At 41.6% G+C, this 24,955-nt stretch overlaps 1 protein-coding gene across 1 annotated transcript; it reads left to right on the plus strand.

The window, feature by feature from the left end:
• The first annotated feature begins 1,743 nt into the window (after positions 1-1,743).
• FAS (Fas cell surface death receptor) lies at positions 1,744-24,730 on the plus strand. Its single transcript, XM_075257452.1, has 10 exons — positions 1,744-1,796; positions 8,946-9,120; positions 11,323-11,460; positions 13,035-13,161; positions 14,565-14,614; positions 15,583-15,642; positions 16,677-16,696; positions 18,544-18,627; positions 19,746-19,767; positions 22,032-24,730. The coding sequence occupies exons 1-10, from the start codon at positions 1,767-1,769 to the stop codon at positions 22,328-22,330; spliced, it is 1,005 nt and encodes a 334-aa protein (XP_075113553.1). The 5' UTR covers positions 1,744-1,766; the 3' UTR covers positions 22,331-24,730.
• Positions 24,731-24,955: the final 225 nt, after the last annotated feature.

Below are 24,955 nucleotides of genomic sequence, written 5' to 3' on the forward strand. Positions count from 1 at the left end.
TCCTAACTCCCATTGAAATGAATGGGAGCATTTTGAGCACATAATCTGCCGGCACGTGTATCCGTGCTAGATTACGCGCAACATTACATTGTGTGAACGCACCCTTACAGAGCATATTATAGTAATCCACATCATACCTTTGTTATGTATGTTACTAGATTTGTACAAAAACACCTTTGACATTTTATGCAAATGAAGCAGTTACACAAAATGATACAACTAAAAAGTACATCTGACCCCATAAAAAATTTTCACCCCACCCCATGTGGCCCCTCCACCTGACCCATCTATCAAAGTTAACGGAACCACAATTACCCCTGTCTCACAGGCCCGATGTCTTGGGGTAACCCTGGACTCTGACCTATCCTTCAAGTCACACGTTCAAACCCTCAACACCTCCTGCCGCCTCCAGCTCAAGAACATCCATCGAATCTGCTCCTTCCTCACCCCTGAAACTACCAAGATGCTCGTCCAGGCCCTCATAATCTCCCGCAACACCCTTCTGCATGGACTCCCAGCAAACACCCTCGCCCCCCTCCAGTCCACCTTAAACTGTACTGCTCGTTTAATTCACCTCACCCCCCGATCCTCATCGGCTGCTCTCCTCTGCCAGTCCCTCCACTGGCTACCCATAGCCCAGCGAATTGAATTCAAGCTACTAACGTTAACATACAAAGCCATCCACAACCTGTCCCCTCCATATATCTCTGACCTCATCTCCCGCTACCTGCCCACATGTAACCTCAGATCCTCCAATGACTTCCTACTCCGCTTTTCTCTCATCCGCTCCTCACACAACCGCCTCCAAGATTTCTCTCGTGCATCCCCCATACTCTGGAACTCCTTACCAAAACACATAAGACTGACCCCCACAATGACAGGATTCAAGAAGGCCCTGAAGACTCACCTATTCAGGAAGGCCTACAACCTCCAATAACACTATCACCGCACTGCCATCTGTACAGTCTCCCCCTCTCCTTCTGTCTCTACCCCCTTCCCCCATAGATTGTAAGCCCTCGCGGGCAGGGCCCTCTACCCCACTGTGCCAGCCGATCACTGTCAGTATTATATCTACCTGTATATTCTGTGTATTGTATGTAACCCCCAAATGTAAAGCACCATGGAATTAATGGTGCCATATAAGTAAACAACAATAATAATGACACCTTATGCATTCCCGTACAGGGAAATAAAGTTACAACTTTAAGAAAAAAATTTTTTTGCAAAGTTTTGGATTTTTGTCAAGGGGTTAAAAAGTAAATAAAACTATATAAATGTGGTATTCTTGGAATCGTACCAAAGCATAGAATACAGTGTATCCTGTAAAAAGGAAGCCCGTAACAAAGTCGCACAAAAGCACTTTTTCCCCAATTTCAGAATTTTTTGGTACACTGTACAGAGTAATAAATGGTACCATAATGACGAAAAATTTGACCCGCAAACATTAAACCCCCATATGGCTCTGTGAACGGTAAATAAAAAGTCATGGGGTTTGGAAGGCAGGGAGTCAAAAACGAAAATCATGCGGGAAGGGGTTAACTAAGAACAACTCGGCAATGTATTAATTCTTAGTCATTATAAGGAAGAAGCAGAAGTTTTCTGTATAGCAGTCATTGTAATATTTCACCTTACTGTTGTTATATTTACAGGAAACCGACCTGTCAATCTGCTTACAAGAAGTCAGAAACAAGTGGCTCCACCTTAAAGACGTGAGTCACAGCTTTACTTTCAGTTTCTGAAGCTGTGGACTGGCGGAGCAAACAGCCATGAAGCTTCGCTGTGTCGTTGTCCCGCTGGTAAGTTTACTATTATATCTTGCAGAAAGTATCTACTTACTAAACTAAGGACAGACCTTCGATCTAAACATGAGAGCAGAGGGCGGAAAATATCAGATTTCCTGAGGAAGAAGGGACAAACAAACCTTAGTACAGTTCTGTGCCCAGCTGGGGGTCCCTTTAACCCTTCGTGGAGTCTTTTTACTTTTCTGTACTGAGCAGCTAGCGATATAAAAGCTCTTTTTGCTAAATTTGAGAGCTGACAAGTTGTCTGGGTTCGTATTCAGACACCATAAAATTGCACTGTCATTCCTCCTTCCTCTTTGCATACTTTGACTGTAAAAGACATAGTTTTTATCTTGTTTCTATCTCCGGTTGTTGTAGCATTACACCGCCCTGACTGCTATAACCTGTGACGGCATGCTGCAGCTTTAACAACAGGTTTCCGACCACTGCCTTGTATGATATTACACTAAACATATATAATACAAATTGTTACATTGTATCTATCTATCTATCTATCTATCTCCTATCTATCTATCTATCTATCTATCTATCTATCTCCTATCTATCTATCTATCTATCTATCTATCTCCTATCTATCTATCTATCTATCTATCTATCTACCTACTGTATCCAGTTCTATCCATCTGACTCCTCTATTGCGGCATTTCGTTTACCGTATATTATGATATTATATGTACAATACCTAAATTACCATGTAAGTAAGATGGAGTCTTGGTGCCTGTACATTAACCCTTGTGTATACTAGTCACTAAGACGGTGACATTATGACATTGTGTGGGAGTTTTCCATGTTCTTTTACACATCTACACCCTCTTCAGAAGATCACCGGATGCCAGATAGTTCAAAACAGTTACAGCAACAAAAACAAGTTGCATATATAGTTGGGTTTTTAATAATGTAAACATTCTTGGCTCCACATCATATTCTATATTGTATTTTTAACTATTATTAGGACACATGGATATTTACTGGTGTCTATGGTTGTTTATGGATACATTTCTATACATAAACCTCAGTAGCTTAAGGCCAGTGTTTAGAGACGTTACCCCCTGACCTTTAGCTGCTTGATATACAAATGACCTCTTTTGTCGAAGTTTAGAAGATGGCCTGTTATTTACGTTTCACTGTTTGCGGAACATATTGTGTGTAAATGATTGACATCTTTACCTGTTCTATCTGTGGTGAATGCAGAACTCCATGTAATGGTGCTATAGCCTTCACTACTAAATGACTTGGCCCTACCTTAAAACATAATCCTTTCAGAGTTGTCTGGGATTTTCCTAAATTATATATAGAGAAAATTGCATTAGTCATATGTTAAATTCCCTATCTTCAATCCCCCGCCTTCCCTATGCTGCAGCCCTGGCGATCCCCAGCAGCAATAATGTTACATACATAATTCCTCATAACTGCTGCAGTCAATCACTGACCTCAGCGGTGACAACTTTATATATGCCATGCGACTATGGAGGTCAGTGACTGACTCCAGCGGTCACCTGAATGATGTACAGAACGTAGCGGTGCATGCTGATTGTTTGTAAGGCAACAGATGGAAGTTCTTTGAGGAGGTTTAAAAGTTGTATGGTTCACTTGTCAAGGTGTACTGTATATTGTTTATTGTATTTAAAGGGGTTGTCCCATCAGAAGGATCCTATCTATACTGCTAGTTTATGTGGATTTAAGACTTTTCCTAAATATATTGCTTCATCAAAACTGCTTTGTTTATTCACTTCATTGTTTACACTCCGTTTCTATGGCCCTTGGGATTATCTGCTCATTTGTCAAGTGATGTAGCTGCCTGCTCTCAGGGGGAGAGGGAGGGGCTGGGAGCAGCTCTGAGCTGTATGAGAAGCTCCGCTATTTAAATGACACAGCTAGGGGAGGTGAGAGCTCTGGGATTTCTGAGCTCTTATCAGTTGGTTTAATTGAATTTGGCTGATAAGGGCTGAGATAGGGAGTCCCTTACCTCTGTATGTAATGCAAACTGACTCAAATCCAGCTCTGCTACATCAGCTTCACACTGTGGCAATTCATTTACAACCAATCCCATCCAAGTGAAACCACGCCCATCTATGTGCCCATAAAAGCAGGAAGTGAAGAGAGCACAACAGCCTGCAGGTTAGTGAACAAGCATCATGGGAATACCCCTTTAAGCTAGACAGTTACCTTGCTCTATGTTAAGATTGCTGCTTGCCCTGAATTGTCCTCATGTTGTATGAACTCTATCTGCCCTGACCTGTCCTCATGTTGTATGAACTCTACCTGCCCTGGCCTCGGATTTTAATGGCCTTGCTTCTATTTATCAGTATGGCTGAGATAAGCCATCTGCAAGTCAGTAGCCACTATTAGCACAAGGAATCCTCAGGTTGAAGTCCTAGTCTCTAAGTCCATACCTTCAAGAGGATCATTGAAATTAGCAAAAATGAATTAGATTCTCTTATCTGGCTTACAACTAGTCAAATTTAATTGTGGCCCAATGGGTCTATGCTCATTGACTGAAGAGCTCATACAAGAAATCTAGCACCTTGATAATAAAAACATATAACAAAGAAAAGTGTAGAAATAAAAAGTAAGTTATGTGATGTTTGTACTGAGACGAAGGTCTGTATAGCATTTTCCCCATAAACTATAATGGGGTTCTCAAGCCAGGAAATTGCTGGTAGTGGGCTCAGACTGGGTTGCAAAATACAAAGGAACTAGAGATAAGTGAACAAGTTCGGATAAAACCAGATTCCATCCAAGGGTTGGGCTTGACTGCAACCTTAAACTTTGGGTATTTGTCGCCCACAGTTCTTTATTATACTCTGGGGTTTGAGGAGGGAAGGTGCAGAACCAAAATAAACACTTTTCCTCAACTTCCTACTTGATGTGTACTGAGTGTTCTCAGGGATTCTCTTCTGCACTCCTGGTGATATCACATTACTTAAGGGACCATTAAGACCTGCAAGTGGCCCTTAGCTGTCTCCTGGAGAACACCAAAGTCTTGATGGTTATGACCCACTAAAACCCAACTTCAGTTCTCGGTCCCTCAGAACTTGAAGCATGAACCAGAGGACCAGAACAGGACCGTGAGGGAGCATTGGATGCCCAATAGGGGTGAAGATGAGTATAACTGTTTATTATATTTCCATGCCTCTGAACAGACCCCGAAGTATAATAAAAGCACTTCCGACCCACTCCTGACTAGACACAGCAGGAAATTGCTAGGAATGCCATCTCCATCAGCCATTGGCTATAGTTGGTAATCATTGAACCAGTCATTGGCTGATCAGGTGTTCCCAGCCGTTCCTGACATGTCGAGACTTCAAAACATGGTGGTGGTGGTGGTGTTGGGACTGGGAAAGTAGGGGAGAGGGAGTAAAAATCATGTAAGGCACAATATGCATCCCAGGATGACCACACAGCATGAAATGCATCCATTGTATGGTTAAGGGAGGTCATCAAGTACTCCATACTGTGGACATTTTTTACATGAGCAATAAGATCTGGACCGGAGGGAGGAAAGGTCCTCCTCCAACGGAGAACAATGAGTGCTTTGGGAGCGGGACTTGAATATAGGACCAATTTAGAAGTATGAAGTTACTCAGATGTTTGGGGGAAGGTTAAAGTAATGTACTTTTACCTACCAATACTGCATATACCTTACTGCTATCTACACTGCAGTCTTGCAAAGTAGTGCAATAACACAGTGCTAACTATACTGTCTTGCTAAATATAAGTACCAAACATACTATGCGAATACCTACCGTAGCTGTACAATATGTATTGTACAGCTATCTACCTGTGCTCAATCTACCATATACTGCTAGCTGCCTGTGTTATCTGTACTGTACTGCTCTCTGTATATACTAAATATACTGTATTGTGATCTTCTTGTTTAACCTGTTTTGTACCGCTTCTTACCTTTTCTATAAAAATGTACTTTACTTATTTCTTACATAGTTATATAGTATACAGTACTATACTGTCCATCCCTTTTTCTGTGCTCTATACAGTGCATTCATTTCCAGCTGTTCTACCAGTAATGTACACCTCTATTGTATTATATATTGTTCTCTACCTGTACTATACACCTCTCTACCAGAGAAGCTTGTACTGTACTACCATCTACCTGCGCATGTACTACATTGACATCTACCCGTGCACCATTTACTGTACTGCCATCTACCTGTGCTACATGTCCTGCAATATTATCTACCTGTATTATATGTATTATCGTGGCCTTTTATCCCTGCCAGGATCAGTTTTCCTCTGCACACAAGATGAAGCGAGTACATAATTCCAGTAGCCTTGTCTTTCTAGTATATGTAAGGACTTGCTTTGTATCTGGTAGTTATCTGATTCTTTTGCTTACACTTCAAGCTTCCTTATTTTGGGTTGACCCTTTTAGTGGCTTTGTCTTTTACTTTTTAACCACTGTCTTGAGGTTTAAAACATGTTTTTTATTATAAAATGTCTACACTGTATAGTAATTGTATGAATACATCATAAATATCTATGTATGCTAAAATGTATGGCATACGTCCAATGTCTTTTGGCCCCCAGCAGGGGAATATTCTACAATATCTGTTACTTAGCACTTCGTGGTTGCTTAGTACTTCTGTTTTTTCTCCATTGGCATCATGTGTGTTTTTCTATCATTGGCTTTAAACTTGGGGCATTTACTGTAACTCACAGTCTAGAAGAGAATCTCCCAGACATGATCAGACTTGTATATACTGTAAAGTGAAGCAAATATATATAGGGTGCGATAACCTTCAGCTTTCACGGATACTTGTCCTCGTCTTATAAGACTGCATTATCATTAGAGGGCAGAATTACAGTAAATTGTAACCCTTCTGCTATGGAGATAGCCTAGGCATGCACAGTGACCTCTGCACATGGACAGAGCATGCCCACAACACTCTCCCAAAAACAGGTTAAAAAAGTATTACAGTATAAAGTTTTAATTATAAAAATACTCAGCAAAATAAAACCATCATAGATTAAAAATGTGACTATTGTGGTTATTCTATGGTTTCCCATTATCAAAGGTCAAATCTAATATGAACCTACTGACTGTATCTCAACGGCCTCTTAAATTTTAACAATTGGTTACCAAATTTGTGTTAGTAAAATGTACTTATATACATATACCTCCAAGTCAGGTATGCCCGCTTGAGGGCAAGGCTTGATAAACCCAACCCCTTTTTGGGCATGAACAATCTAAATTTGCCTGGATTGTTACAAAAAATTTGGGTAATTTGTATTACTGGTAATTATTGCTTCGTTATAGTTAAAGGGTATCTATTCTTTCCAATTTTTTTGCTAAATTTTAACGCTACTGTCTGCTAAACTGCTTAATTTACTGGGAGGCCTCTCTACACTGAAGACTCAAAGATAGGTCAGGTTACATAGATGTCTATGGAGGGGGTAGAAGTAGGTGGAGCCCAGTGATGAAGAATCAGGAGCACTTTTCTCTCTGCATTTTCCACATTTTTCAAGCAGACCCCATTATATTCTATGGATTCCGCAGGTTTCTGTGGGTATCCACTTTTTAATTAGATTAGGTTTTTGTTCTTCGGGTCCCCAAGATGACGTGAAGAATAGAAAGCTGAACACTAGTGTGATCCTATAGTAAAGGGTTCATGTTGCTCCTTGAAATATTTTGTATATTGAGCAGCAAAACATCCTAAGCCATTGTACTAACACATGATAATAACAATACACAGCAAAGTTACAAAGGAAATGGTCTTGTGTCCAAGTTCCTGATCCACAGTGATGTCACAATAGCAGCTCTACTGGGGTAAACCTTAAATGACTCTTAGCTCTTATTATATTTTAGACATATAGGGTCTCTATCACAGTCCATATCCATGGAGGTTTGAGGTCTGTAATGTTCACAGATAACATCCCACCCTGCCTATTTGCGAATGGTGTGCTGACCGTGGCTAATACGCTTTTTACTTTTTTTACATTATGTAAGTGTCTGAGTCCGAGAAACAGATGATACATGTACTTATATGTTATCCTTTTTTTTTTTTAACAGACCTTTAATTGGTGTGATCACCGAATCATTATACGTTTACTATGTATAATGCATAAATCTGTAAACCCTGCATAGCTATAGCGGTGCCAAGTTTACAGGTCCTGGCTAAAGGCCCCTCTGCCACAAAGGAAGGCACCATTATAAAATAGTATTATTATAAATACTGCTGACAGTGCCCTTGTCATCTCATGCCCTGAGACTTACGACCACTGAGACCAATCAATGGCCTCCATAGTCGCTGGTAAGGTACCGTGACATACGTGAGTGACATCAGCAATCACAGAACACCGGGGACAGGTGACTGTGCTTTAATTTTTATTTTATACCTCCCCTGGCCACCCCTTACAGATGACTGGATGCTAGGTCAATGTGCTATCTGGGTTTTTCCTGAGTAGCACACTGGCCCATTCATTTCTGTGGGTCCATGTACATGACAGTGTACTACATGGATCAGTGTGCAGGCCGACATTCCAGATCGCAAAAGTCAGGACAGGTCCTATTCCTATCCAGTTTTACGGAAGAGCTTCCGCTGCCCCCATTCATGAATGACTGGGGCCACAGAAGCATGGGCAGCACTTGGATGACATCTGTGCAACATCCGTGCATCGGCCATACTGTTCAATCATGGCCAGTGGCAAACACACAGTAGTGTGCAAGTAGCCTAGCAAAATGTATCAATTGTTTCATGATGACATGACAATAATCTACAGGAAGTGGTGAACACAAATATAATATGGGTTTTTGGTTTGCTTCAGCCAACTAAACACAATGAGTTCCCTGTATGAGTATAAAGTGTTCTAGGCTTTCAATTGCAATCTATAGCAGGCCTTTAAAGACGACATACAAAGAGCGAAACAGCAAAACTAAAAAAGTTATAAAAGACAAAAAGAAGAAAAAACGACAATGACACGTTCATATAGGGCAGTTTAATGCAGTTTAAATACCAGCTGGAACCCAATTGGTTTCCACAATGAATCGATACTATAATATTTCAGCAAGCTATGATTTTTGCTTTGGAATAGTAATATTCTTATATACATAGTTTAAGCCTTTACAGTATATGTTTATATATCGATCAATACTGACGGCTGTTTTCTATGATTTTATCTCTATAGGTTCTATTACAAGATTTACTAGTATTGGCTCGTGTTATCGACCATAATACCACAGAGCAACAGGTAAACCAGAACATATCCAATATAATATCCCACAAGCTGATGAAAAGAGACAGTCCATGTCTGGAGCAGGAATATCACACAGGAAAACACTGTTGTAAATTCTGCAGAGCAGGTAAGTCTTCTGATGTGTCCCATGAAACCGCCATTCTCACATGAGGTTCACTCTGCCAGCGCCGCACCTCCCATGAGGCGACCTGAAGCGACTGCTTCAGGCGGCGCTATGCCAGGGCCTCGGGGAGGGAGGCATTTTTGCTTACCTAAGCCAGTCCAGGACAAGCTGTCCTGGACTCGCTTAGCGTCACCGTCACCGAGCGGTGGATTGGGGAGGCCACTGGAGCAGCGCTGCTCCAGCAGCCTCCCCTCATGCTCAGGCAGAGAGCAGGTCCTCTCCGTGCCTGCTATCTGCCTGCTAACGCCGCTCCGCCACGCCCCCTTCGCTCCGCTTCGCTTTCTGTCGTCCGCCTCGGGTGTCAGAAAAGGTCGGTTCACCCCTGCACTCTGCTTATAGGATTTGCAAAATGGAGGAGGGATCAGGAGTGAACCAACCTTTTCTGCCACCCGAGGCGGATGACAGAAAGTGAAGCGGAGTGAAGGGGGTGGGGCGGAGCGAAGGGGGCGTGGCGGAGCGGCGTTAGCAGGCAGATAGCAGGCACGGAGAGGACCTGCTCTCTGCCTGAGCATGAGGGGAGGCCGCTGGAGCAGCGCTGCTCCAGTGGCCTCCCCAATCCACCGCTCGGTGACGCTAAGCGAGTCCAGGACAGCTTGTCCTGGACTGGCTTAGGTAAGCAAAAATGCCGCCCTCCTCGGGGCCCTGGCATAGCGCCGCCTGAAACAGTCGCTTCAGGTCGCTGGGAGGGATCCCCGAACCATCAAACAGTGCAAGTGTGACCGTAGCCTGAAGCAACATATCTTAGAAGTTTGCTTTGTGTCTTTCCTCCTGGATGATCTCTATATAGTCTGACATTGTGCACCAACTATGCACTAATCTCCAAGGAAATACACAGCCAAAGCAATCTCCAAATATATAAATTCTTCCTTATTAAAAACTTTTTACTGATCGGCATGACAGTCACACTAACCTGTGCTCATATACGCAACCAGGATGGTCAGAAATTAGCATAAAAATTTATCAAACCTGCTACGCCAGTTTTATGGGATGGTATTGTGGTGGGGAGTGGGGTGATGCCTTAGCCTGACAAATTCATTATAACTTGCACCAATTTTCTGGTGTGAGTTTCAATGGAAATCTACACCAGTTAGGAACCTCATTCTGGTGCAGGAGCCTCTTCATAAGTCAACCATGTCCTGTCCTGCACTATTGAGACTGGGGTCAGTCTTAATAAATCTGCCCCAATGTGTATATACACTCATAACACATCAGGAGTTAGGCTACAATTATATAGAATACAGTACAAAAGCATAAAAACAGTACAAAACAACCTTAGCAGTAGGGTATACACACCCCAACAGGCACGGGAACATGAAATTTTGGCAAGGAGAAGGGTAAGGTAACATTCACAAAAACGTGGAAAAAATGGTGAACGGTTCATTTTTTTCATGACCGTTTTGCATCAATGGAGCATTCATTATCACAAATACCCCATGTATTCAAAAAGAAAATGGACATATGAGTAGACACATGAATTCAATGGGGCAGATGTATTAAGACTGACCCCAACTGGCACAAGGCACACTTGTATTATCAGGAGGTTCGGCCGTCTTAATGAATCAGGTGCACATCCATTGGTCAGAATGGAAGTCTACACTATTCAGAAACCGGCAATAAAAGTATTTGAGGAACAGCACAATGCACAATATACTTGAGAAAAGGTGCCCCAGAATTCCCCATTCCTTCCTCTACGATGATCTCTTTTAACTAGAAACCTCTTACCTTAATGTGACCCTCCTTTGACTAATAATACAAATCCTAAACCAAGTTTCAGTTCTTGTTACAGTACTCATTAAACAGAATGTCTAGGATAAAAAAATAAGAGTCAGATTTGTTTTTCAAAAACTCTGCCACTTTTTTTTTTTTTTTTTTATAAGATAGGCTATTTCTAGTATTGCTAGTACAGCTTGGACTCACTGAACTGAAAAGAGCTGCAGTACCAGACATATCCCATGGACTGGAGTGGTGCTGTATCTAGTAAGAAGGGACATGCTTATTTTGTGTTTATTATAGTTAATCTGCAGACCATTGTATTGACACTAAAAAGTCATTTTTGGGGGATCAGTCTTAAAAAGCCAAATGTCATCTTATGTGATAACAGTGTTAGATTGCATTGAAACAACATGTACTTTTTTCCCTCTAAAGGAACACATGTACAGACTGACTGCACTGAGGAACATGGGAATCCAACATGCAAGGATTGTATTGACAATATAAGTTATACGGATAAGAACAATGGCTTACCGACATGCCATAAATGTCTGCACTGTGACGCTGAACTAGGTTGGTTATGCAATGTAATACTAAATATATATATACAGTATGTCATATGAACAAAAGTATTGGGTCTATCTATCTATCTATCTATCTATCTATCCTTCTATCTATCCTTCTATCTATCTATCCTTCTATCATTACATAAACAAGCACTGAACAGCTCCTCCGTGAATTCCTGTAACCTATAAATGTTCCCATCACCACCACAAACCATGTTCTATACGTGACCTCTTTCTTTTCTATTCTTCACTCCTCTTCATTCTGCCATATATCCTTCTGTCTTACCCACTTCAGCAGACATGCATTTAAAGGGATCATCCACCTTTCAGATTAGTTGGCCTATCATTAGGTAGGTCATCAGTTTTAGGTGGAGTCGGGATACCTGTAAAGCAGCTGTTTCCCTGGGCACATAGCATTGTTTACATGGCAGGTACTGCTCACTCACCTTATGGCCATTCACCACTGGGGTAACAACAGGGGTGTAGTTATAGGCGGTGCAGTTTCTACTGTGCCCTGGACCCTCAGGAAGCCCAAAGGACCATCTACCACATAATATAGACCAATAAAAAGGAGCAAAATAGGTAGGGGCCCTATCACCGTTTTTGCATTGGGGCCCATGAGCTTCATGTTACCGTTCTGGGTACCAATACATACCTTTCAATCATCCCAGATTCAGCAGGGCTTTTTAACATTCACATCATGGGCAAGTAACATTTCCTAGCCATCCTCCAAAGTGCAGACCCAAGAAACAACCTGGTCTTGTTGCCCCGTTCACTGCTTTAGGTCACCATGGAATTTACAGTTAACCATAATACTGCCCTGGGGGATTTTAGAAAACTAAAAGTTGGCAAGATGGGCACTGTGCTTTGCTTTTTACCCAGGGCTCAGTTTTACGTGAAACCAGTGTTACCCCAAGTGTCTGCACTTGAGCGATTATTAGGCTGTACCTTGACAAATTAGACCATGAGTAAACCTTCCATAATTGTGCATAAGTAGATTAAATGGGTTTTCTAGGACTTAGGATAAGTCATCCATTGAAGATTGAGGGGGTCTGACACCCAGGGACCCTGCTGATCAGTTATTTGAAGGGTCAGCAGGTCACCTTTTTTGATGTATGTAAATATCTATACTGTTTGCAGATTATGTTACTTAGTATTGCCTTCAAAGGATACTTTTAAGAAGACAACCCTTCTATTCCAGTACATATGGAAGTCATAGAGGACCCTGAGCCTTTGTTGGTCCCAGTGCAAAATCTGTAATGGGACCACTACCCCTACCTTGTTTAAAATAATAGTATATTTATATGGCAGAGAGACCTGTGGGACCCCCTCATGGTTCAGGGCCCAGTAACTGCTACCATTGTATCCCTTATAGCTATGGCTCTGGTTGGCCCAGGTGGAGAGCCACTAATAAAGAGCAACTCTTGCCCTGGAGACTTGTCCAGTCTATTAAACAGTACACCATTGTCAGGTGTTGGACCTTATTCATATTGTATTGAAACATCACCATGTGATTAATGTTTCTGATACATGGATCATGAGTTGTATCTATATATTTCTACTTGTCTTTATGATTTCTAGGTCAGGAAGAAGAACATGCCTGTACTGTGCTCCACAATACTGTATGCAAGTGCAGCAAAGACTTCGTCTGCAAAGAAAATGGAACAGTTGAATCTGACGGCTGCAAAAAATGTGATCATTGTACCAAGTGAGTGTGAGGGTATTTGTGGAATTCCAGCAGGAAATGGGAATCTTCTCTAAAATGTATGCCGCGTGGTCTTCTCCTAAATGCCTGCACCATTGTAAATGAATATTTGTAAACTCATCTAGAATAATTTGGGGAGTCCTGATGCCCGAGCCAGAGTCAGGATGTCATCTGTGTGATGATGGTCTGTTCTGGGGTCTAGAGTCTGTATTACTCCAGGGGGTGTTGTTTACGGTCACATTTGTTGTGGGATGTGACAGTATCCATTTAGTAGAACTGATGTGTATTTGTTTAGGGAATCTGGGGTCTGTAAAAATGTGCATGTGGTTTCAAATGTCACTTTTCATGTCTCTTCTTAAAAAATGACAAGTACCGTATATACTTGAGTATAAGCCGAATTTATAAGCACAGTTTTTGTGCTGAAATAGCCCCCCTCGGCTTATACTCGAGTCAAGCAAAAAAATTAAATAAATTTTTTGTGTGTGTGTGTGGGGGGGGGGGGGGGCGTCTATGACCAGCTGCAATAGTAATGTATAGAATCTCCCATACAATAGTGAAAAAAAAAAAGCTTTAAAAACTATAATAAAAAATTTAAATAAATAAAAATTCTAAATCCCTCCTTTCCCTGGAATACATTTAAAAGTAGAAAATGACTGTGAAACACAAACACATTAGGTATCCCTGTGTCTGAAAGTGCCCGGTCTACTGAATATAGGGGATCTGCAGTGCTCCTCTTCCGTCAGGAAGGGGTTAATAGGAGCACTGCAGATACCCTATATTCAGCTAGGCTGAATTCCACGTGGGGGAAAACAAAAACCCAGTCCTCAAGCTCAGGGAAGGGGCAGACAAACAACCAAAACACCCCCTCCCCTTTCCCAGCAACTACTGCACCCAAAAACCATTTTAATTTTTGAAATTTTCCAGTAGCTGCTGCATTTCCCTCCTAGGCTTATACTCAAGTCAATAAGTTTTTCCAGTTTTTTGTGGTAAAATTAGGGGGGGTCAGCTTATACTCAAGTGTATACATTATATATAAATGTATGGTTTGGGTTTAAAGCCACTGCTCCTACAGTCAGAGACCAGCATCAGCTTTGCTTGTGACTAATATCACAGAAGGATATTTTCCCCTGTAACAATAGACGTTGCAGAGACCACAAATTTCCCTGGAGCTCAAGTATAACCTTTACATCGTGTCCTGTTATATACTGATGAACCACAGTCATCTACCTAAAAGGGGGTATAGGGGAGCCATGTGGAAGAGAGACTGCCATAGGGCCGCTATAACAGAGTGATGACAGAACTCTCATAACTGAGCCAGACAGATAATTGTGTTACCTTTCTAAATAGTTGTGGTAACAGGACAATTCTACATTCTTTACATGCTAACATTTTTCTTTGTATTTTAGGTGTCAATACTATGCTAGAGAATGCACACCCACTAAAGACGCAGTGTGCCGTAAGTTTAACTTTGTTTTTCCAGTTTAGGTATATAAACTACTGTGCAAATTTTTGGGCAGGTGGAAAATGCTTCAATGTAAGGATGGAGTCAAAAATAGAAGAGTTAGTTTATTTTGGTCAATTAGAAGAATGTAAAGTGAATGGACTAAAGGGAAATCTAAATCAACTTGGCAGGGGGGTTGTTTCAACATCTTCTGTGGATGTAGGCTTGCTTCAATCTGTCTCTTCAAGTAATCCCAGACAGACTGGATGATGTTGCGATCAGGGCTCTGCGGGGGCTGGATCATCACTTCCAGGACTCCTCCTCCAAAGGGAGGTCACATCAAATATTCATGGTTTTTACTTTTTTTTTTTATTCACTTCATTGTGGTCACTTCTAATGGCCACATCTCGTGCTTTATACCACCTAGAAAAGTGGTTCTGGAGCATCAGAGATATCACTAGTTAAAACACAGTTTTCATGCTGCAAATGTCATGTTAAAAGTCAATATAAAATTCATGTTTTGACTGTGTTTTTAACTAGTGATATCTCTGGGGGGGGGGGGGGTTATAGCCAGAGTTATACCATTTTTCTAGGTGGTATAAAACCAGAGATTTAGCCATTTGAAATTCTCCATTTGGCAAAGGCTACAGCTCTACATACTGCATTGCGTAAATGTATACAAAATAAACTCTCTCTTATTTACCGTTGAGAACTTTACAGCCTGTTTTCTATTAAAAGGAGTTAGATAGGTTAATTAATTATTTTACAAAAATGTTCCAATTTATTAGTGTTTTGATTCATAGGCCTGTTCGGAGAAGAGCTTATTGGCCTGAGTCCTCTTATGACAAATTACATAGCACACTTGAAAGATGGGGATGTAGAAAAGTAAAAGGAAAAAAAAAAAAAGCAGCATCCTTAAGGGGTTAATAATATAATGAATCAATTTTTACTATTCATGCAATGTTTTATGTTTTTTTCCCCAGGCTCCCCAAGACACCGCTACCTAATAGCAGCTTCAGTTGGGGTCTCTATACTATTCTTATGTAAGTATAACATGGAGAAAGCCTAGTACAGCATATAGCTGGTGAATACTGAGGAATGACTGTATAGTGTGGGAAATATATAGCAGTATATTTGCTAAGATGCCATTATAGCTACAGTATAGATACTATATGGATGTATTATTTAGGAACTTTATGGTGTTATTACAGTATTTGGGCACAAAAAAGCTCTATTGTGCGCATGGTGAAGTTTGGCAAGGAATGACAGTATATTGCCATTTAAACATGTATATGTATCTCTGTATACCCAGTATAAGGCTGAGTAACAGGGGCGTAACAAGGAAAGACTGGGCCCTATAGCAAATTTTTGACATGTGCCGCCCCAGGGTCCCTTTATTGGTACCACACATGGTACAACACTCCATTTACACACATTATAATGTCCCATAGTGGTCCGTTCACAAAGAATATTGTCCCAGAGTGGCCCCTCCACAAAAGGTCCATAGTGGCCCCTACAGTTCTCGTTACGAATTTTGCAAAAATTCACAAACCACAAATGATTATTATAGTCTGGGGTCTCTACACATCTCAGAGTATAATGAGTGGAGGCTCAGGGAGGTGATCAAACATGACTAAGGGAGCATTCAAACTTGCGCCCGTTTTGCTGAAGAGTCCCCAGAGTATAATAGCAGTTTGTTTCAGGAGTGTAAATTAGGATATTCATTGGTTTGCCTGGAGCTTTTGTTCTAAGTGCCGCGGACTAACTTACCAATCCCTGCTGTTGCCTGCGGCTGCAAGTTCTTCTCCTTCAGCGTTGGGGACCCGTGTGCCATTCTGAATAAAGTCAGCGACTTCCTGACACATGTGATGTGCGACTCATGGGGGCCCTTGGAGGGCTGAAGGGGGAGCAGAGGTGGCCATGGACTGGAGTGGGGATCGATAAGTAAATAGCGTCCGTTACCTGCTGGTGTAATCCTAAGGTCGCGGGCCCTGTATCAGCCAATATGGCGATTTATAGCAGTAGTTCAGAAATATTTAATTTCGTGTTATCTAAGTATATGTCATTTATATTTTAGGTTCTTTGTGCTGCATCAAGGTGAGTACATGTGTAGTATATTGTTTTGTTAAATGGATTTGAGAATATCAAACAGACATTTGAAGAGAAGAATAACTTGCAATATAACTAAGTTAAGAGGTTTTCAACATAAAGAGGTTTCCTGGTCCCAAATTGATTTTTCATATCAATGATGTATCCACAGGATAGGTCATCATCAGTATAAGATCTGTGGGACAGGACCCCACATAGATTAGCTGTTGCAGTTGCTGTTATTGAACTGCAATAACCTGGTATGGCAACTACATATTGAATGGAGCATTACTGGTTCTATGCACTGTCTAGTTCCAACTTCGGACACTGTATATATTAGTTCATTGGTGGGATTGCTGTATATTAGATTCGCGAACAATCTGATATTCTCAAGGCTGGAGAGCTCTTATGACCATAGTCTATTCCCATTTGCTCATACCCTGTTTCTCCAAAAAGAAGCCCTCCCCCAAAAATAAGCCTAGCTTGATTTTGCAGGGTTTTTGGAGTACGCTTGAAATATAAGCCTTACTCCTAAAATAATCCCTAGTTACTCCCCGCCACAGCAGGGCAAAACCAACTCACCCCGTCCCGCTCCCCCTCCAGAATCCAGTCTCATACCACCTGAGTTCATCTTCCAAATGCCGCCTCCTGGGTCCCACCTCCCAGATGCTACTATGCTATGGGGATGGCTACCTACATGGCCAGACGGTCTGGTGTCACCCTTGTTCACTCCCACAAATACAGCACTTCCCCCTTAATGTAAAGGAGAGGAGACAGAGAGGACAGGGGGAAGAGAGAGAGAGAGAGCGCCAGTAAGTTTGTTTAAGATCCACTGAACCTGTACCATCAATTGTATATGTAATTTCAGGTTACTAACCATTTTACAAGATGTCTGAAAAATAAGACCTTTCCCGAAAATCAGCCCTAGCCCTTCTTTTGAAGAAAAAAAATTATATAAGACTGTCTTATTTTCGGAGAAACAAGGCTAGTTTACTGACATGCACTTGTTTTCATACTTTGTCATTGTATATGTTTAGATTGTTTCCCTGGCTTATAAAGATCACAATATTTTATATTATTACTATTAGAGATGAGCGAGAAGTATTCGATTGAGTAGGTATTCGATCGAATGCTAAGGTATTTGAAATACTCGTACTCGATCGAATACTACTCGCTATTCCAATGGAAAAATTTGATGCAGAACCAGCATTGATTAGTCGAATGCTATACAGGTTCTTCTCCTACCTTTAGAAGTCTTCTCCACGCAGAGTCCCCGCGGCATCTTCCGGCTCTGAATTCACTCTGCCAGGCATCAGGCCTGGGCAGAGCCGACTGCGCATGCCCGCGCTACAAAAAAATGGCCACTTTGACTGTAAGCGGCCATTTTCTTGTAGTGCGGACATGCGCAGTCGGCTCTGCCCAGGCCCGATGCCTGGCAGAGTGAATTCAGAGCCGGAAGACGCTGCAGGGACGCTGCACGGAGAAGACTTCTCGGAGAATCCAGCCCGACCCTCACTCGTGAAATTGGTAAGTTCTATTTCATCGAATGTTGCCTACCCCTGAAACGAGCATTTTCCCCCCATAGACTATAATAGGGTTCGATATTCGATTCGAGTAGTCGAATATTGCGAGGCTACTCGAAACGAATATCGAATATCGAACATTTTACTGTTTGCTCATCTCTAATTACTATTATTATTATTATTATTATTATTATTATTATTATTTGTGTTATCATTAGTATTAAATGAAATAAAAAGGCAACACATTTTTTGGGTTATTTCAGTGGATTTAATGGTTTATGTCCATATCTACAAGCTTAATGCACCAACATCTTGATTGGGTTTTCTTTGCAGAGAAAAGATGACTTCATCCGTGTCATTAACGACAGCGTCAACCCCATACCCGGTGATGATGGAGGCTCTCCAACAGATGAACTGGTACAACACATCTCAGTGAAATTTGCTTGTTTGAAATAATCTATCTATCTGCCCTATCTATCTATCTATCTATCTATCTGTCTGTCTGTCTGTCTGTCTGTCTGTCTGTCTGTCTATCCATCTGAACTAGTGGAGAACAAGTACAGTATATACCTCACTGGGTGCTATCCTCAGAGTCAAGACCTCCTATCTATCTATCTATCTATCTATCTATCTATCTATCTATCTATCTATCTATGTAATATTTATCTATCTGTACTGCAGTGTTAGCATCATAGGCACGTAAGCAGGCGATTCCTACTACTACTATCTGTCAACCCTCTATTTATAAAAAGCAGAGCTAAATTATTACAGTATATACTTTCTTCCTGCATCGGGAATGTATAAATCCCTTATTTTGTACTTTAAGAGGCTTTCCACATATATCAAGATATCAATGACCTGCCCCCAGTCCTTTACAACAATCTCTGGTGCAGGAACATTCACAGAGAACAGAGCCAGAAGCAGACAGCAACATTTTCTATGTAGAGGCCACACCAGGCTACTACAAACAGAAAGTATCAGTCTGCTTCTGGCATGTTATATTCCTCTGTTATATTCATTTAATTCATCATTTTTAGGGTTCCTGAGACTTTTGGGGCTCATCATTCATGAATCATATTATACTCTGGTGTCTCTTCGGACCCTACGGTCATTTGGGCATTCCAAAAATTAATAGTTGTACTCACCTTCCTTGAACTCTCTAGTGCTCCTTCCAAGCATCTGGTGCTCCATTCTGTGCATCTTTAGTCCTCTGGGTGACATCAGTGGTCTCAGTGGAATAAAAATAGCACCTCTGTTTCAGACTGAATGCATTTGGTCCAAAAAGTGCTTTAACCCCTATAAATAATATTGGACTTATTGATCCTGTTATTACATGATAGCAGAGGATGTGGAGCTCTGCATTAGAAACTATATAGAATATTGGACAAAGTCACCCTTAAAGAAATCATGTGTTTGCCCCAAGAATTAATGGAATGAATATCCCAATTTCTGTAGTTACATTGTGTCTCCTAATAGGTTTGATGAATAAAAAAAAATATGAAGTTATTGATCTGATCTTTTTTATTCCCCTTCAGAAATGTCCTGAAGAACTTAAAGGTAAGTCAGCACTGACAAGAATGTATATATATTGTTACCATTGCAAGGGATGCCTTATATGCTTATCCACAATACAGTTGTGATACGCCAATATCATCATATAAATCTTTATTTTATACAGTTGAAGTAAAGTTTTTAGGGCCTTGTACCCTAACCAACTTTAGACGTTTTCTCATAATTCTAACAGTTGCATACCGTTTCCCCAAAAATAGCAGTGGTTTTGTTGAATTGCCTAATATAAGGCACCCCCTGAAAGTAAGACATCCCCCCAATAATAATAATCTTTCTGCGCAAAGATTGTATGAATGAAAACATTGCAGCTGGCTGAACACTGTGCGCGATGTTCCGTGTGCACAGGTACGCCGGCCGCTGATGCCGCTACGATACGTTGTATCCACTGTATCTACTGCTGTAGGATGGGAGATGCCCGCTGTGCATACACTAAGCATCGTATCGGCGGGGGGGGTCCACTCTCCCAGCTCATCCCATAGCAGTAGGAACAGTGGATACAACGTACGGTATCACAGCAGCATACAGTCTTTGCGCAGCAAGCACATCTCAGCGTAGCACAGTGGTGGCAGCAGCACACAAAAATAAAATAAGACATCCCCTGAAAATAAGACATAGCATATCTTTAGGGCCAAAATTTAATATAACACACTGTCTTATTTTCGGGGAAACACGGTATATATAAACAATGGGAGGAATTTATTAACACTCGAATTTCTTAAATTGGTTTTAATTCAATCCCCCAACAGGCGCTAGACACACCATATGCACCAGAATTACTAAGGAGCTTTGGTCTCTTAATAATTCTTGCATGTAGGAATGTGCATGAACTCAAATCTATTCCAATCTGGGGCTGGTGTAATTTTTTGGTATGATTCCGTTCACGTTTTTTGTCATGAGTTATAGTAGATCTGACAGACTGGGTTATTCCTGCCCTGCTCGGCCCACTGTGTAAAAAGTGACAATAAGGTTCAGAACCTGACATATGTCATTGCTTATCAAAAGTATACCAAGTTGAGATGCTTTTTTAGCCACTTTCTAGGTGCAGCCCTGTTAAAATATTTCTATTAAGATATTTTCACACTGCCGTCATTGAAGTCCATTGTTCTGATCTGTCATAGTCTGATCAGAGCAACGGACTGAAGTTCTCTACATCTGTATCTATCTCCATTCACTCCATTCCTTCTGGTTTGTTGTATTTTCTAATAGAAGAGTCAGGCAGGTACATCATTCTCTCCCATTAGTAAGGAAACAAGAAGGAGGAAAGATTCTGTCGTGGTTTTTACCATTACAGTGAATGGAGATGGATGAAGATGGAAGGTACTCTGCCTGCACCAGACATTCTGTCGGCCTTTTAGTCCACTATTCTGATCTTATAAAGGATCAGAGCAATGGACTGCAATGACAATAGTGTGAATATATATCCCTACATAATTGTTAGGCAGAGGTTACACTGTGATTTTGGCTGTGACTTCTGTGCTGCTATACTCCAAGCATCACCATAACATCTACTGAGTAGAGATGAGCAAGTAGTACTTGATCGAGTAGGTATTCGATCGAATACTACGGTATTCGAAATACTCGTACTCGATCGAGTACCACTCGCTGTTCGAAGTTAAGATTCGATGCAGAACCAGCGTTGATTGGCAGAATGCTATACATTGCCAATCAACGCTGGTTCTTCTCTTACCTTTAGAAGTCTTCTCCCTGCGCAGCATCCCCGCGTTCTCTTCCGGCTCTGAATTCACTCTGCCTAGGCATCCGGCCTGGGCAGAGTCGACTGCGCATGTCCACTTGTAGTGCGGGCATGCACAGTCGGCTCTGCCCAGGCCTGATGCCTAGCAGAGTGAATTCAAGGCCGGAAGAGGACGCGGGGACGCTGCGCAGGGAGAAGAATCCAGCCCGACCCTCACTCATGGACTTAGTAAGTAGAATTTGATCGAATGTTGCGTACCCTTGAAACGAGCATTTCCCCCCATAGACTATAATGGGGTTCGAAACCCATTCGAACAGTCGAACAGTGTGCGGCTGTTTGAATTGGATTTCGAACCCCGAACATTTTAGTGTTCGCTCATCTCTACTACTGAGCATGTGTGACTATTGGTATTAGACACATTAGCTAGACATATTTAGGGAAATTAAAGAACACCAGGGGGCACTATAACAAGTATGTAAATGCAATATTTAGATTTCACGTTGTAAGTTATTTTTGGTACATGCCAACCCAAATAATGTGTGTATGTTTTCAATTTTAGATATTGTCCTGACTGAGGATCTGTTACAGAGATTCTCTACGAAGATGGATTTACAAACTGCCACTACAGTGGTGCGCAGTATGGGATTATCAGATGTAAGGATTGAGAACATTAAAGACAATCATGTAAATCACAGCGAGGAGAAAACATATTATATGCTGAAAGAATGGCATCAAAGTTATGGAGGTAATAAACCATTTCCAAAACTTCTGGAAACTCTCCAAGAACTGAATAAAAATCAGATCATAAAAGATCTAATACAAATTGCTAGAAACCATGGACAGCCAAGCCAAAGTTAATGGTTCATCTCATTGTGCTGTTCTCAGGGAACAAGTTATAAAATGGTAGATGTAGAGTTGGTCCTTACCCAAGAGACTCCATAGTACCCTTGAGCTTTTTAATAAAATTCTATAAATCCTAATGTATAAGGGCCTATCCTAGCTTAGGGACTGGGGACAAGTTTTATAGGTGGATGTTTTTGTGCTCCCAGATTCTCCATCTTATCCTAAATGCTTGTGTTGTCCGTATTTTATTGGATCTGGACGTAAGAGGCCACCAAAAACATGTCATGAGAATAAAGCAATTTAGAAATTAAAAAAATAGTAAATTTGGTATTCTATAGCGAGTCACCAAAGATCTGCTGAATGCCATTGGTCTGGTCCTTAGAGGCAGATGCAGGAAGAAAATCCAGCTGGCCATATGGGATAAGAAGCCATGAAATGCATGAATGGGCTAAGCTCAGCAAACTGGGAACTGATCTTACTTGGAGGCTTCGTTGAAATAAGTTCTCCATGCACTGACTTATGCCAAGTTCACATCTGTGTTTCGGTTTCTGCTCAGGGAACCCACTTGGGGACCTCCCGGACGGAAACCAATAGTCATAAAAAAGCAGTTACCTAAGGAAACCCGCGGACCCCATAGACTATAATGGAGTCCGTGTGGTTTCTGCAAAAAATATGTGGAGAGAAAAGTGCTGCATACATTGCTTTTCTGTTCGCATGTTTCGTGCAGAAGCGACACGGACCCCATTACAGTCTATGGGGTCTGCGGATGTCACAGGTAATCACTTATTATGCATATAGGTTTCCGTTGGGGGGGGGCCAAGTGGACTCCCCGACCAGAAACCCGAACCTGGCCTTAGTGGTGGGCATGTGCTGATATACAGCAGCTAAGCTGAGAAAACAGAGCTACAGTGTAAATCATGGGGGAGACACAAAGCAGTAACCTGAGCCACCGATGAGACACAGGGTTGATTTCAGACTACCGCAGTCTTCTATGAAACAGTGCACCTAATGTAAGTTGCTGTGACCGATCACATAGTAGCTATGGACTTATGGAGCGGAGGGTAATACCGCAATAATATAGAAACTGTAATATTACCGCAATAACTTAGAAACTATACAGTATAGCAGGTAGGCCTTATCATGTGTAACCCCCTCACAGGAGTTACTTATGGTTATTTGGCCATATAAGTGCCTTACATGTTATGATAGTTTGTATATGTTGTCATGTTTATTCTGTATTCATTTGTGTAATGTTGTTAAGCTATTGTTCTCTGGTTTCACTTGCTAGTGAGCTGTGGTCTCCATAGCAACACACACTATAGTGTGCAGATCTGTAGCTGGAACAGGAAATAGTCATAGCAGGGAGAGGAAGTAGTATTCTGTAAGAGCCAGGGAAGGAGAAGCAAGGAGAAGTGTGGCAGTGGCCATCTTGTGTCAGACACTGTGCTGTGAGGATTGCCACAGCAGCAGCAGGACAGAGAAGCTGTGTGACAGCGCCCCCATCACTATCAGTAAGAGGACAGGATTATATCAGGCTAAGCAGAGCTATAACCCTGGCAGCCTGCACCTACCTCTACAAGGTAACTGGACTCCTACAGAAGTTCCAGAAGCTGGACCTGCAGACATCTTAGACTTTCTGCTAATACATGGGAAGGTGTCATCCAGCTACAAGCCACTGTGCCACAGCTCACTGCTACAGGACAAGTGACCAGCAGATGCCTGTTACAATAAAGCAGTGAGCACTTCTACTGATCCTGGCCTGGACATTGCCTTCCTTGCAGCTATGCCCTGGGCTAAAGCTCTTTGTTGGAGTAGAGCACTGGCACCCACATCACCATCTCAGCCCAGGGACCAGCGGGTGTCTCATTACTCCAACTGGCGTCACAACTAACCGACTCTGCCTATTACCTTGTGCACCTCTCTTAGGAGTTCTGGTGCCTATAAGGTCACCGTGACAGTCCAGCCTCCTGCACGGTTCTCCCGGGGTGGTCGCACATGCACAAAAACTTATATACAAGACCACATAGTACAATACAAACCCTTACCTAAAAGAAAAGATTTACGTCTTCCAGATTACCATATATAAAATATGCCGGCCTCCTCAGAGACAAAGCCTTTCATAGTAAAGCTGTGGGTCACGCTTCCAGTTGAGTTTACCAAGGAAAATCTTGCTTGAACCAGATATTTTCCCTGTAGTAGGTGGCACAGCGGAAATGTTGTATACTAGAACAGCATCCTACTCTATAGGGGAATCTCGAGTAAGGATCCCCAACAAGGGATATGACCTAGAGTTGTCCGCTAAATAAGTCAGGATGTAAATTTATATGACTGGATGGAATGGATCATGTGACTGCGCCCACAGCATTATGTATACTGTACATAGATCTTAATGTGAGAAATGTGTATGTTTACATGTGTAGCATTATATGATGTAAATACAAATAAAGAATATATTTTTCACCTGATCTGAGTATTGGATTTATTTACTCGCTGTGTGGGACGTACCTGTTATACCGGTGCAGCAAGTAGAAAAAAAAAATCAGGTTCTCCAAAATAAGACAGGGTCTTATATTATTCTTTGCTCCAAAAGATGGGTTAGAGCTTATTTTCCGTGGATATCTTCAGGGATCTGAAGACCCC

The sequence above is a fragment of the Leptodactylus fuscus genome, chromosome 10 (genome assembly GCF_031893055.1).
Source record: "Leptodactylus fuscus isolate aLepFus1 chromosome 10, aLepFus1.hap2, whole genome shotgun sequence".
Classification (NCBI taxonomy): Eukaryota; Metazoa; Chordata; class Amphibia; order Anura; family Leptodactylidae; genus Leptodactylus; species Leptodactylus fuscus.

What these genes read in the sequence shown, in the direction of transcription:
- FAS (XM_075257452.1), top strand. Translation starts at nt 1,767, where the DNA reads ATGAAGCTTCGCTGTGTCGTTGTCCCGCTG. An exon ending in GCACTGTGACGCTGAACTAG is followed by an intron (nt 11,461 to 13,034) that starts GTTGGTTATGCA and finishes TATGATTTCTAG; the next exon opens with GTCAGGAAGAAGAACATGCC. An exon ending in GGTCTCTATACTATTCTTAT is followed by an intron (nt 15,643 to 16,676) that starts GTAAGTATAACA and finishes TTTATATTTTAG; the next exon opens with GTTCTTTGTGCTGCATCAAG.